Here is a 15404-nt window from a genome sequence, read left to right on the forward strand (position 1 = left end):
TTAACTAATTGCATCAAGTATTGCGCAAACTGTTAAACTTTTAGACATTATAACACATTGCCTTGGTCTCCTATGCCACTGCCAATTTGTAAATATAAAAAACTAGATAGATACTTGAATTTGTCTATTTTTCTAGGCAAATCATTTATAACTAATACAAAAGAATAATTATTCTATGATGGCTCTTTCAACAGTTTAAACTCTCCAGTTGTGTTTTGCCACTGACCGTTCAAAGGCGGTGCCCCAATGTGTTCCTTTATTTGATCGTTTCGTCCTCGTTGTATTTTGTTCCACTTTGTTTGCTGTCAAGTATAAACCGTGCCTTGTATTTAATACTTCTGACTTCGACACCTAAGACGTTATTTAAAATAAAGTAGGAATTCTACAGGTACACGTGTCCGTTCAAGAATAAAATCGCAATCTCTTTTATGTCTTCACTTTGTAATTGAATTAATTGAATAACACAGACAATTATTTTTTCTGACCCGTATAATGAGATATGGAATATCAAGTAGCAAGAAATATATGGTAATTATTATAGAAAGTTGTCGTGAGATTTTTCTCTCTCTCAAATACATACGAAAAACTTGTAGTTAATAAAGATGTATGGTAACGTATTTTTTTTTATAATTTATTTTTAATATAATCATCACATGATACATATTAATACATATCTATCTAAATACTACAGAAGAATAATAACAAATTTCTTTTTTTAAGTTCTCAAAAATATCGTTTTCTATATGTGATGGTAACGTATTAGCATTTATAACATGTTGTTTATAAAATTAATTTTATCATTATGTATATGTGAATTATAGACACCTAACACAAATTTGTTTGGCATTTGGCAATTAGCATGGCGCACCTGCCTTCCATACTTGAACTTGTGATCGTAACCTTTCATTATTTGAAGACATATAGTTTTCTACTAGTCTGACTTGAAACAATAACATGTTCTACCGAAAATAAGAATACTGGAAGCTTCTTAAAATGATTAGAACCAGTTTTTTTTTTTTTTAAAATCATGTTATGTAACAGAGGCCAATGACATTTAAAGGATGCATTTTTAATGTAAAATGTTCCACAATAATTGTCGGATTTGGGACACAAACTCATGCTTAATAGCCCTCATGGCATTACTTTTTTACATACACGTTGCTCCTGCTATTTTCACGTTAACATTTTTTGTTAAATAAAACTATTTTTTGGCCAATTAGCCAAAATGACCCCCCCCGCTCTTTATTATCAACTAATTGATATTTGATCCCTCAGACCTAAATGTTCTGCTTATAACAAAGTTAATTAATCCACAATTGACGGATGTAGTGAAACGAAGATGACCAAGACCTAACCAAACCACAAATATATGTATAGCGTCCCTGTTGCTGTGGAAACGCTGTCGAAGTACGACACCAGAGGTGGTGAGTTGGAGTCCCCTCTCATAACGCTAAAACATTTAAAATTCAGTTGAGATAACGGTACCGAGTAGGTTTGTTTTACCACTAGAGAACCAGGGAAGATTCAAGAATAAGAGCTCGCACTCATATGCAATTAATTTTACTAACAGTCTTCTAGAGGAGTCGCCCATATTGGTTACAGGTGGCGACTATAAAAAAAGTTTTATTACAAGACATCAGAAATAGATTCCAGTTGATATTGTTTTAAGTTTTAGACCTTAGCCCAACAAAATATGGTATTGAGCTAGGTGTCGGTCATATACCGTAAGTTAGCACAAACTATGGACGGGTAATTATAGGAGGCGTCATGTAATAATACACTATTAATGTGAATAATACACTACAATACATCAGCTGGTGTCCCAAATATAGAACACATGACACGAATGGAGTATTATATTTTGCAATTGCAAAATACAAACAAAATATATGCTATATAGAGCATGACTAGTTAGCTATATATTTATACTCATCGTAGAAAAACGCGCATTATAGGAAGAGTTCGGATCATACAAATATACTCGTGAGTTTTTGATGAAATTGTTACATAACAGCTTAAGCACAATTTTTGATTCAACTTTTGCGTTTTTGATTAAGCATGTACAGAATAATAGGCAACAGCTGTAACAAAAGTCTTTTTTTTTCAGTAAATTTTTAACTGTAAGTACGACTTCAGGTTATTATTTCAACTGTTGGTATAGTAGAATGGTATTGTAGCTCATCTAGAACGCGTATTTTTCTTGGAAATACGTCTAATTTGAGAAGCGGTCATAGGCTTATGTTCTTATGTTCGCACTAAAATAATCAATGCGTCATGGATTAGCGTCATAGATTATGACACCATCCGTAATTTTCATTATTTGCCCGTTTTCCGAAGGCATATAACACATTTACGAAGGAATGGCAAAGTTTCTTTGATAGTTTATTTTGCGGCCATATGGTAAATACAACATCGATTGTACTTATGTAATATATAATGTCTACATTTTTAGACCAATTTTGTAAGATGGAGAATATATATTATATTGTATTTTAGTTACAAATTGGAAAATCTTTGTTTTCAAAATCTGAAACAGGGACACTTTACCTGCTGGGCTTTACAATCAGTTTTCTAGTTTCGTTTTATTCAGATTGTTTTAGGTAAATTTAAAGATAAGTCCATTAGAAAATATGACTCTTCCAGAGTTAAAACGCCGGAAATCAAGCCTACTATCCGTAGTAGGAGTGCAATGTATCCTGTATAACCCCCACCCCCTGGTTATCTCAATATAACAGAAAACATGTCTTTATTAGGAGGTAGGTTCAAATGCTGAATGAAACATATGTAAGCGAGCTTAGATTCAAATTGTCCTCCAACATTGATTCATGTTGTTTAAAACTGGTAAGAAATCAAGGTCGCCTTTCATAAACGAATAATTTTGAAAATTAGCGTCAAGGGTAGCAAAAAAGACAAACATAATATATTTGCTTGTTCATGAATGTTAACGACAGTTCTTTTCATTTTTTTTTCTCTTCTTTTCAGGGGGATGTGTGTGTGTGTGGGGGGGGGGGGGGGGGGGGGGGGGGGGGGGAAGCTGTTTACTGAATTTCTCGTCATTCAAATATCAATTTCTTCCGCGTGTACTTTATACAAACCGTAAATTTTAATTGATTCGTCACAAAAGGGACGGAATGGTTAATGCCACTGACTTAGAAATCACTTACCCTTCACCACTGTTAGAATTCTTTCATCAGAGGAAACCATTTAGCTGACTTTCGGAGGTCGGTGGCTCTACCAAGGTGCCCGCTTGCGCCTGAATCAATGCTCAGAGTGGCATTTGGGATCTTTCTACATCATTGAAAGCTGGAAAATTAAAGTCACCAGAGGATGTCGGTGTGATGTTAAACCAAACAAAAAGAAAAACAAAAAGGATTAATCACAAAAAATACGGATAAACTTTCTCACATGATACATATTTAAAGTTCATAATCCTGTCCTTTTTGTAGTTCAACGGTTTCGTTATAATGCATGGATACTCTACATTTTAGTTGTTTCGAAATCAGAAGTATTGAATTACAGTCCGAAAACTAGTAGAAAACGTGTTCACGAAGTTTGGACTGTGTATTTACCCTATATCTTGATCATGCATGTATCTGTCAATAAAAAAAAAAAGGCAAGATAAACTGAAAGTTTTTTAACAATATCCATTTACAAAATTAGTAAAGTCAAAAACATTTTTTTTGGAGATAAATTCATAATTTGAAATATTGCCATCGTTGGAGTTTTTAGATCGATGATATTGTCCTATATTTAAAGGGAAATAAGGTAAAAACTTTATTACTGAAAAGGTGGATCAAGTAATAATCTGAAACGTTGCACAGATTGTTTGATTTATGTCTATTTACTTGAGGAGTAATGCTTACACTTAAGATGTTTGACTATTTGAACATTGAAATTACATTCGGTTTAGTTTCCATATACACGTTTTTTGAGATATACTAAGCTAAGTATCATTTATCATGTACACGTGTTTCATACAGTGGCAATAAATTACTAGAGGCATTGACACACTAGTTAACTATATATACTGGTCTTTTGTATTCTATAAAATTGAGAAACTTCCAATGGTGGCAGCACCCATCAGGACCCATTTCAAATATCTGTAACTTGCATTTTCTTGAAGAATATTGTCAGTGCTGTAAGTATTTAGTGACTGCAGTATAGAACTGAGAATGTTAAAAATAAGGATTGTTTAGGTCAGGTATTCTGTTAGTACTGCTTAGTTGCAAAATACCACGATGTTCTTAAAAACAATCCTGCTTTACAAAAACAATTTACATGTCATATATTTTGAACCGCAGTTGTAGTACTGAAGTCCTATTGATTTTATCAATATAATGTTTTCTTTACATCCTAAGTTTATATCTTATCCTCATACAATTTTGTAATACATTTGACATCAGGCGTAACGTATTTAAAAAGAAAATATATAGTGCATGACTAGTTAGCTGTATACTTAAACTCATGGTAGAAAAAAACAAATACATATCGGAAGAGTTCGGATTATAACAAATTTACAGGTGAGTTTTTTTTTTATGAAAACCATCAACCTGCAGCAAAATATCGGTTGTTGCGTTTTTTTATTGAGCATGTCAACAATTATACGCCACATTTGTAACAAAAAAAATGTTTTTCAACAGAGTGCTTTGCTTTAATTAAGTTGTAATGTCAGTACATGTACTTCAAATGTAAAGTACAATCTATCCACTATGATAGAAAAAATAGTATGGTACGTAGCTTATCTAGAACACAGAACGCTTAATTTTCTTAAAAAGAAGCGGTCATATGTTCGTATATTTATTCTTTATTACTGCCTGGTCAGTGTACAGCTTTTATAACATAATATTGACATAAAATAAACTACCTCTTTATATTATTACTTATAAGAGATTTATAGCTAAAACATCAATATATGTTACAGTATCTTATTTAAAACACGTAATGACAGAACTAAGATATAGTTGCTTATCTTGAGTCAAAACGTAGTATAAAGGTAAGCCCATAAATAGTACATAATGTCATAGATTTTGACACTGTATTTTTCATTAGTATTCCTTTACGCACAAAACATGTGCATATATTGTACAGCTAGGTACCAAAAATTTTCGTATAGTTTATTACGCAGCTATTTGGCAAACTGTTACAACGATTCCATTCGTTATATGATTCAACGAATAAAGTTTAATCCAAATATGTAACATCATTCTTTCACGCTAGAGAAAAGATATGATTATTGACACACTATTTTCAAATTCTGAAAGAGAGATACTTTACCTTCTAAGCATTAGAATGAATGCCTTAGTTTGATTAGATAAATTCTGTGGAAACAAAACTCTTCCAGAGTTACAACGCCGGGAATCGAACCTACGATCTATTGTAGGAGCTCAATGTATTCTGTATTAATGTACCATATTGATCAAGCGAAGAGCGTCCTCTTCCAAACACATCCGTTTATCTTACTTTAATTAATTGATTGAATGAACTCTGAATTTGTCGGTTGTCCAACATTGATTCGTGCAAGTTAAACTGGCAGGGAATCAAGGTCGACGTACATGAATGAATAATTTTGAAAAATAGCTTTAAAGGTAACAAAACAGACAAACATAATTTGCTGGGATATGGAATATGTATGTTATCGAGTGCCTTTTACCTTGCAGTCTTTTCACACGTCACTTTTATTGAATTTCTTTTAGCTCAAATATCACTAGTGTATTAGTTACGAATTGCCACGATTGATTCATCACAAGAAAAAGAGCCCATACACGGATAAACCTTCTCATATAACAGATATTTAAAATTTATAATCCTGTCTTTTCATACTTAAACGCTTGACATTTCGTAAATTCGTTGTAACGAAAAGGTACACCATTTTATAATCATTTCGAAATGAAAAACATCGGATAACATGCCAAAAACTGGTGCAAAATTTTCGACGTAGTGTGCATATTATTTCTCGACCATGCATGTCTGTTTCACTCCAAAAATCAGCCAAGAATCCATCAGTTGGGGCTACATAGTTCTTTGTTGGCTTTGTATGGGATATACGCTGTCAAGTGAACCAAGTAAAAGGCCGAGTCTGATTCGAATAAGACAACCTAAATCCCATGTTTGGTTGCCAACAAACAGTTATAGACTTTATCTTTCAAACCCCCTCTCTGCAGCCCCCACCCCCGCCACACACAAACAAATAGAAAGTTGCAAATCGGCCTAGTGAACAAAAATGAAATCTATAATTAACCTTGTTTATTGTATTTATAAGGTTCAGGGTAAGTCTGTTCGATGCGCGTCATAGAAATTCACGTTTGTCTTTGAGGAACATGTTGATACGGAACTTTATATGAAAATATTCCATAGAGCCTTAAACAGTTTTGCAAGGCAGACTAGTGATAGAATATGTCTGCTTACTTGAGTATAATGCTGAACTATTACATTTTTGTGTTAAAACTGAAATTATATATATTTTGTTTTCAAGATGGCACAGTGCAGTAATTTGTTGCTAGGCAGGCCTACTAAGCGATATCTTGTTTATCTTATACATGCATGTGTATCGATGTATTTTCTTTGTGAAGTGGCAGTAAAATACTATATTGAAAAATAATATAAACCTTTCAGCATGCTGCGATATACCGTGGTCTTGTTACTGTGTTGTTACGTTGGCCAATCAGTAGCTGCCGTTGAGACGCTGGAAGGCAACATGACAATATATGACGTGAATGATGTCATAGCCATCAGATGTTGTCCAGCAGACGAGTGCTATCCTTCGCAGCCAGCAGTTGCATCTCTTAACAATAAATTGAAAGGCAGATTAATTCTCCCACATATGTATGAATACATCAACCAGTCACATATGTACAACACCATTGAGCAGAGGTATGTGATACATGCTTGTCAAGATGTAATGGAAACTGATGATTGACAAATCATATACATCTTTTATGGTCTGTATAGAGATAACATTAAATCTGTAGGTCCAACGAAACATGTATACAGGATCCAGTTGGATAAAATTAATGTTCATTACTCTTAGCAAATAATTTAACGTCTTTATGCAAAGTCGACTAATCTTTTAAGCTGTTATGTATGCTTGGCATAGTACAGGGCCTACCATTCAGTAAATAGCTCTATGCAAACTGTTCCAGAATTCCCAGAAATATATGATCATGCGACTCCATATATAAATTGCTGGTCCATAGTTGTGATATTTAGCGGTTTACATTTCAACACTCAGTTTGCTAAACTGAAAGACAAAGAAAAAAAAGGAAACAAAATATTTCTGATGTCATTCGATACACTTGACTGGCTTGCTTAAAAATCAAAACTTATTTGCCATTCAGTCGTCGGGCAATAGTTAAGACTATTGACCTTTAATTAAGCGAGTCAGTAAGTGTGTAGTATTTCATTTATTATAATTAGCATCGAGTGGTCATATATGTATCTGGGTCTATTGTTCGATTCATAAAAGATATACACTTTCTTACCATAGTATATCAGTTTAAAAACTATTCATCCTTGAGCAAGTTGTTCCATTATTGTAATGCATTCTGTGTGATGATGAATGATATTAAGTGTATATATTAATATTGTGTGTCTACAGTGAGAAATACCACAATTTGTACAACAATTAGAATTTATACAACAACCGTTCATAAAATGAAAATAAAAAAGAAGTACTCATATATGTTTCCTATGACATTCGTATCTTGATAAGGTAAATGATGGTAAGATATACAACCCGACATGTAATGCATTTGATCTCATTTTGAAGGCTTTATTACAATATACAGCTAATTTGATTAACACTGACTTCCTTTCTAAATTAAGCAATTCTATCAATTGATACATGCTGGGGTTTCTTACAAAATAATTGGATATATACTGTTTTCTTATAGTATCATACAAAGAGCAAATCAATATTAAGTGGTATTCATCTTCGAGGTCATTTTTTTTACCGATGCAACATTTTCGTTCATTTCTATCGATATTATTGTGTCTTCCTGTTTCTATAGATAAATTATTTGACGATAATCTGAGTTTAGTCAATGTGTTTTTTAATTTCATACTGTCTACAATGTTAAGGTATCCAGATCTGCTAAATTCTGTCTAAGTATGTTTATACAAATACATGTATAACGAAGAACATAGACTTACTCTAGAGTGCCAATATGTGATATCTCTCTCTCTCTCTCTCTCTCTCTCTCTCTCTTAAACGATGTTGTAGTACTGGTATAAATACATTTCAGTTTGTAGATTCTGGATACATCAATACCTCGCTAAATCCCGCACTTTGCAAAAGAGCTTTTACTTTGAACAGCCAATTTACAGCATTAGGTTTATACTCTATCTCCAATCTCTGGCTTTTAACAATGTTATATAGTATACAATTACTGCTTTTATTTTGGTGTTACTTTGAGTTCTAAATTGTCCGCCTGCATACTACCCCATATCTCACAACCATAATTTAGAATTGGTAGAACATATGCATCAAATAAATTGAACATGATGTCAGTTGGGATTTGCTTCCCTTTTGGTACATTTAACAATGAGCTCATTGTCCGTAGTGCTATACCTTTCAATGTGTTTGTCGCAGGCATGAATGATTCACCACCATCAATTCCACAATTTATTAGTTTATACTGGCCACAGACAGTTTTTGTATTCCCTTTTTAAAGTCGATAAAGAAGCAAAGTAGTTTCTTCTTATCGTTTATAAAGTTTTCAGTCAAAGAATTTAAAATAAAAATAGCATCTACAGTTACTGTACTGTAATATATTTTGATCCGTAATCTTGTCATTATCCATAAACCATTTATTCAGTCTTTCATTTATAATCACAGAGAAAAACAACTTGTTATTGTAATGCCCCTATAGCTATTTGGATCTGAGGAATCACTCTTTTTATATAAAGGAATAATGAACCCCGACGACCAGCATCTCGGAAAAGTTCTACTACCAAGAATGTAGTTAAATAGCAACTGTAAAGGATTTACAATATCATGTACATTTTCTTTAAAATATTCATATAAAATATTATCAACCGAACAAGCTTTATTACTACTCAGGCATTTAGATGCCAGTGAAATCTCTTCAACAGATATAGGTCTATCAAGTTCTTCAAATGCTGCGTTGCTAAAAAAGCTTTAACAAAGTCATCACACTCAGCATTTGTTTCAGGTTGGTCGCGGTTTAAAATGCTCGTAGAAGGCGCCACTACATTTTCACAAGGAATGTATAATGTCATATATTCTTGTTTTTTTCCAGCACAGGCTGAACCGAAAGATAGTGTCTGTAGTGCTGGCTAAGGATGCATGACACCTTATTTTACTTTAGTTTCGTTTCCTATTAATTTAATACCTTAAAAATATATAAAACTCACTACCTTAGGACTGCTACTTTAAATATTAATTTCAATACCTTAAAATGTATGCAGATCGCTGTCTGTAAACTGCCACCTTTAAAATTCTTGAATATTATAGTGAATACTGAATTGATAGAACTGTTAATTCTGAATTAATTTTGTATTATAACATTATCGGATTGTAGTGGTACTTGATGCTTTAGAGTGATAGTGCTAAACTATTATACTTACTTCATTTGAACACTCGGATGCGGTGACTTTGTGTTTACATTTAAATTTGGAATATTTGAATGGCACTTTTCTGCGTGCCAGTTCATTCATTTCATTATTACGGCTTGATGTTACAAGATTCATGAATACAGGGTGAGGGTCGCTGTCTATAAGGGCCACGCCAACCTAACAAATACATACAATTGTTATTTGCTCACTACGACTTGCTGAAGTTTCTCTTTAAAGGTCTTCCAGAATTCAATCTTAACGTTTCAATCAAATATTATATCCCATTGAAAACGCGACGCATTTTGGCAACTTTTGCATTAAAAACTAAACCAAAATTTTGCTGCTTTTGCCTTTTATTAAGAACATTGTGATATTGTAAAAGTTATTCAAAATATGTCCACTTTCGCAGATACCCACGAATACTTGCTATGGTTCATTCAAAAGAAGACATTAAAGAAACAATCCTGTTTGCCCGGAAGTACAACTTGCACGTGACAATTAGAAGTTCCGGTCATGACTATGTTGGAAGATCAACGTGGGACGGAAGTATTAACATAAATTTGTCCGAAATGAAAGAGTACAAGGTAAAACTCGATTCCAGTAGAAATGAACATGGAGAAATCAACGTGCAGACCGGACTGACTTGGGCAGAAATATATGAAATGGTAAGGAGAGGTGTGTGTGCTTTTACGCAAGTTGTTTTCAGACATTAAAAATCCTAAATACAAGAATTAATAACGTTTATCTATGTTTAAAGAATACAAAATTATTATATCAGGTAAAAATATTTTTACAGGTACATACCTAGGTTTTTATATACCGTAGTGTCAAAATTGTTAACAGATATCAACAAAAACTTGATTCAGTCACTGTATAATTTAGGTTGATATCTTATGAGTCTGATACACAAAACGGCTATTTTTTCTCTGTTTTACATCGCAGACTATACAGAGTGACTAACTGTAAATCGTTCAGACATGAAACTATACAATATAAGGTCTGAATGAGCTTTTAGCCGTACTGCATAGCTCTCATTGATGTAATTTACAATTTTTCAACAAATGAAATAAAAGTCCGCTTAATATTTACGCAAGTAAGGGTCACGTGTACTACCAAATGACTATATACCATAGTCTTAGACATATGGTACTTCCATGCCAGAAAACAAATTTGTTTGATTATTATTTACAGCTTGACAAGACCTACAATCGCACAATTGTAGGCGGAAGTGCACACACAGTGACACCTGGTGGTTATACTCTTGGTGGAGGTCACAGTCCTATCTCAAGGTCACTTGGATACTCGGTTGATAATGTTCTGGAAATCCAGGTATATTGTTTTCAGAAAATGATTTCCTTCGCATTCTTTGTAGCTGTGAGTGATATTTAACATTGACATGGAATATATGTCGATCATGCTAAACACATCGTCTGGCTCCCATCCTAGAGGTTTCATATTCAAATGAAGAGATGAAAACCTATTCTACACACAAAAGAATGGAGGTATATCTATGCCGGTTTTTGTTTTGTTTAAATACCTATAAAAAGATTAAAATTGCCGAATTTTCGTGCTTTCCTGATTCGACAATAAACATTTAATTAAGATGAAATTATAAGGAAACACAAAATATTCTGTATGTCGCCCTTGATTTGTCGTAACTTTGTGTCTCTGCCCGGAAGACATGACGGCATATTTGACGTCGTTTGAAGTGTTTGGGAGGGAAACGAGGCAAATACAAAGCGACAACATACCCGCCGACACAAAAGATTGCAAACAGAATATTACGTGTGTTCAATAAGTTTCGTTTATTCATCTAAAAGTATTTAGTGCTATCTTGTCTACAAATCCAGACACAATACAAAAGACCATTTCAAGCTGAAAGCAAAACATACAAAAGAAAACTGTTTTTTGAATGTAGAAAGATATATCTTACATATCTAAAACATACAATGTACATCCTCTTTGATTCTAAGTTAAAGACTTAAAAAGTACATTTTCTTGCACAATTTAGGTTGTGCTGGCAGATGGTCGAATTGCTACATGCACAGAGTCGAGATGTGAAATTGAAGAAGTTAATGGAGAGACTGTTACACACGATAGTAGTTTATTTTGGGCCATGCGCGGGGGTGGTGGTGGAACCTTTGGAGTTGTCGTTTATTTTGTTTTCAAATTGCACCCAATGCCCGCAGGAATGGTCAAGGTGAACACATGGCTGCCTCTTAAAGTAGATACATATGGTTTAGACTTGAGTAGAGAGCTTTTATCCGCATTGGGTGACCTTATTACTTCAATGCCTAAAGAATGGGGTGGTTATTACTTAATGAATAACGCCAAAGTTACCTACGAAGGTGTAGCAATGACGGGAAGTTTGCAGCTGGCGATGAACAAGTTTGGTCCTTGGGATGGTACAGAAGAAACACTCTTTAAAAAGTTCATTGACGTCGCTAAACGGCTACAAACCAACGTGACATTCACTAATGTAAGCAGCTTCTGGGAATATGAAAAAGATGCATATGATCCACCTATAAATAGGGTCTATCTGGTTGGTACCATGCTTCAGCCGGAAAAAGTCAACGACATGGTGGAATTCATTCAGCAAGAATTTTTCACGAACTTTAAAGACATTCTCCTTGCATGCACCGGAATATCACTTGGAGGTAAGGTTCAACAGTTTTTACTAAAGTCGATAACACAGTTATAAAAATGTTGTCAGTCACTTTTGAAGCTTATAAGTTTGACGATTTGATGCAAGTTTACTTTGGTAATTCACAATGCGAAACTTTCTAAAATAAAAAAAATGTATTGTCGTTTCTGTTACATGTACAGAGTTTTATGGTGTGAAGGTGGACTTTTAAGATCATGTTTTTTCAGTATCTACATGTAGCCTATTTACCTAGTAATTTCCTGTCACTAAATCGGTTAACTCATAAGTTAAAGACTCGGAGCTTTCTAAAATTACACAAATGCCAAGTATAAATTACAAAACTAAAGTAATATTGTGACTCTAGTGCAAATCCTACTGTCACAGATAACTCATAAATTGGTAAAATTCACATTTTAATCCCTGCATTATTGTCGGTAATCTAAACCCGTTTGAAGGTAACACATAGTAGGCCGTGTTTGACATTCGAATAAATGAAACAATGTTGCTGGCAAACAGTCCTGACGTTTAAAAGCCGAGTTTGAGCCAGCAAACCCGCCGTTTAAAGCTGAAATAACTGCATTTTTGTTGCTAGCCAGTAAACCCGACGTTTAAAGCTGAAATAACTGCATTTTTGTTGCTAGCCAGCAAACCCGACGTTTAAAGCTGAAATAACTGCTGAAATAACTGCATTTTTGTTGCTAGCCAGCAAACCCGACGTTTAAAGCTGAAATAACTGCATTTTTGTTGCTAGCCAGCAAACCCGACGTTTAAAGCTGAAATAACTGCTGAAATAACTGCATTTTTGTTGCTAGCCAGCAAACCCGACGTTTAAAGCTGAAATAACTGCATTTTTATTGTTAGCAAGCAAACCCGACGTTTAAAGCTGACATAACTGCATTTTTGTTGCTAGCCAGCAAACCCGACGTTTAAAGCTGACATAACTGCATTTTTGTTGCTAGCCAGCAAACCCGACGTTTAAAGCTGAAATAACTGCATTTTTGTTGCTAGCCATGTAAAGGTAAAACTTAATGTAATCTTTGACATCTAAATGGCTGCAGTATTGCAGCTAGCCAGCAGGCCTAATTAACTGAGGTTAAAGATTCGGACCTTTCTGAATGTGTTTGAAAACATGCTATCATCAAAATTGAGCAAATACATTGTTTAAAATCTAAACACTAAAGAATGTTACGAGTGCCAAACAAACCCTAAGTTCACAGCTAAGCAATTGATATTTAAATGACTGAAATATTGGTGCTAGCCCGCAGACTCAAGGTTAACATTGAATGACTGTAATAATAGTATTGTTGACATTTTAGGCAGAACTACAGAGTTCCCTGTGGATTCAACACCACTCAATCCTGGCTACAGAACTGCTGTCTCATGTTTATCTTGCGGCGTGCCACTCGCTGATGCGGCGAAACAACCGTGGTTCGAGCAGTCAAAATACGACGATATTTTGATTCCTATAGCCGATGCATTTAGCGAGAGACTTCGTAGATTGGGCACTGGTATGTACGTTAACGAACCAACAAAAAATAATCCACACTGGCGAGAAGATTTCTGGGGCGACCATTACACGAAGTTACTTAAAATCAAGCGTAAGTACGATCCGGAGAACTTCTTCACGTGCCATCACTGTGTCGGATCAGAGACCAAGGGCAAATCTACAACACCTTGGACGTCGTCTGCTGCCGTGAACAACGTTAATGTTTTCTTAGCAATCGCTCTCCTCTTCTTGAAATTCTTTTGATTGTTGATTAAGATATGTGAAATATGTGACAGAGGAAGTTTTATGTATATATTATTATTTTATTACAGATTTATATAGCGCCCCTTTCATGATAAACACGTTCAAAGGCGCTTTACATAGCGCAAAGCACGAAATTGCCGAGGATTACGTGTCATTACGTGTTTTTAATGCATTGTTATTTTATCTTGTTCACATGTTCACACTTTATATGACACAATCTTTTAAAATTTTCAAACGGATTTTAATATACCGTTCTAGGCATTTGAAAAATAAAAGATAGAAGTGGCCATCTGACAGATCTATTTAACACCATCGTAATTGAACATGAGCACTAGGAATATGTTTTTAAAATTCATAGTAAATGATAAATATCTTAAGATGTAATTTCAATCATTTTGTGTTGTTATCAACCTATCCAGTGACCACCGCTTCTAGCCGTGTATTGAACTTTTTTTCTTCTTTTTTAATGATTTCCACACTCTTTATCATTACTTCGCACCTTTTTTTTTAGTTTTACATTCCTAAAATCTTTTAGATCATTATCATCGCGGATTTTACGCAAAACCATGTACGCGTTGAGGTACGTTTATGACCGAAGACTGCCTAATTTATCAACGTGAATTTTGCCGAGAGTTACCTTAATAAGAAGGTTAGTAGCATTAAATGCTGTTGTGTTTTGTTTCTTTGGAATCTCAGCAACATATATATTTTCACATTCATAATTTATTTGCTTATGTCATACAACCATGATGCTAACACATCTTTATAAACTTAATACAATTTGTATAAATGTATATCTTTAATGGAGGTTTTTTAAATTACAACTTAATTTAGTCATGTTCAAAATTCATGTGTATATCTTTATATGCTGTTTTCGAAGTAAGTTATATGATCAAAACAATTCAGGTGCTTCTGAACATATCCGACAAAATGAAATATTTCATAATTTGTTTTCATTCATCATGTGATATTTGCATAATATATATATTTTAAACCTCTCTACATATTAGTGTTGTCTTTCATTTATACATGTACTCAGTTAAAATAAAACCCCTGAAAGTATGCGTTTCCATTTTTTTCCGTTCAAGACGGGTGTAATGATTTTGTTCACTGCATTTTCTCTGGATCAAATTAATTCAGTTTCATAATATGCTATTCAGTAGTTGTATGTAAATTGATTTGACAATGTGTGTTAGTTAAACAAAGGAGGACGTATGTGATAAACAACGGTCGATGTATGGACCGATGAGAGCACGTTATGACGTCAATTATGAAATTGCCGCATGACGTTCGGTTCAGTACTGCTGTAATGAATGAATTTCAATATATAATTTTATCAAAATATTTAAAATATCATGTTAGAATGAAAATAAACGAGGCTTTCTTGTGATTTATCGGGTTATCGTTCAGTTGTTCGGATGTTTACATTCAATTCCT

At 33.9% G+C, this 15404-nt stretch overlaps 1 protein-coding gene across 1 annotated transcript in view; it reads left to right on the plus strand.

The window, feature by feature from the left end:
* The window catches only part of LOC123533021 (uncharacterized), a 203610-nt gene extending 189013 nt beyond the window's left edge, over positions 1-14597 (plus strand). Inside the window, exons 2-6 of the mRNA XM_053517102.1 lie at positions 6613-6870; positions 9983-10238; positions 10765-10902; positions 11585-12230; positions 13534-14597. Of these exons, the coding sequence (XP_053373077.1) occupies positions 6614-6870; positions 9983-10238; positions 10765-10902; positions 11585-12230; positions 13534-13967 (1731 nt within the window). The 5' untranslated portion in view covers position 6613 and the 3' untranslated portion in view covers positions 13968-14597. The remainder of the gene's footprint in view (positions 1-6612; positions 6871-9982; positions 10239-10764; positions 10903-11584; positions 12231-13533) is intronic.
* Positions 14598-15404: the final 807 nt, after the last annotated feature.

Source organism: Mercenaria mercenaria, chromosome 11 (genome assembly GCF_021730395.1).
Source record: "Mercenaria mercenaria strain notata chromosome 11, MADL_Memer_1, whole genome shotgun sequence".
Taxonomy (NCBI): domain Eukaryota; kingdom Metazoa; phylum Mollusca; class Bivalvia; order Venerida; family Veneridae; genus Mercenaria; species Mercenaria mercenaria.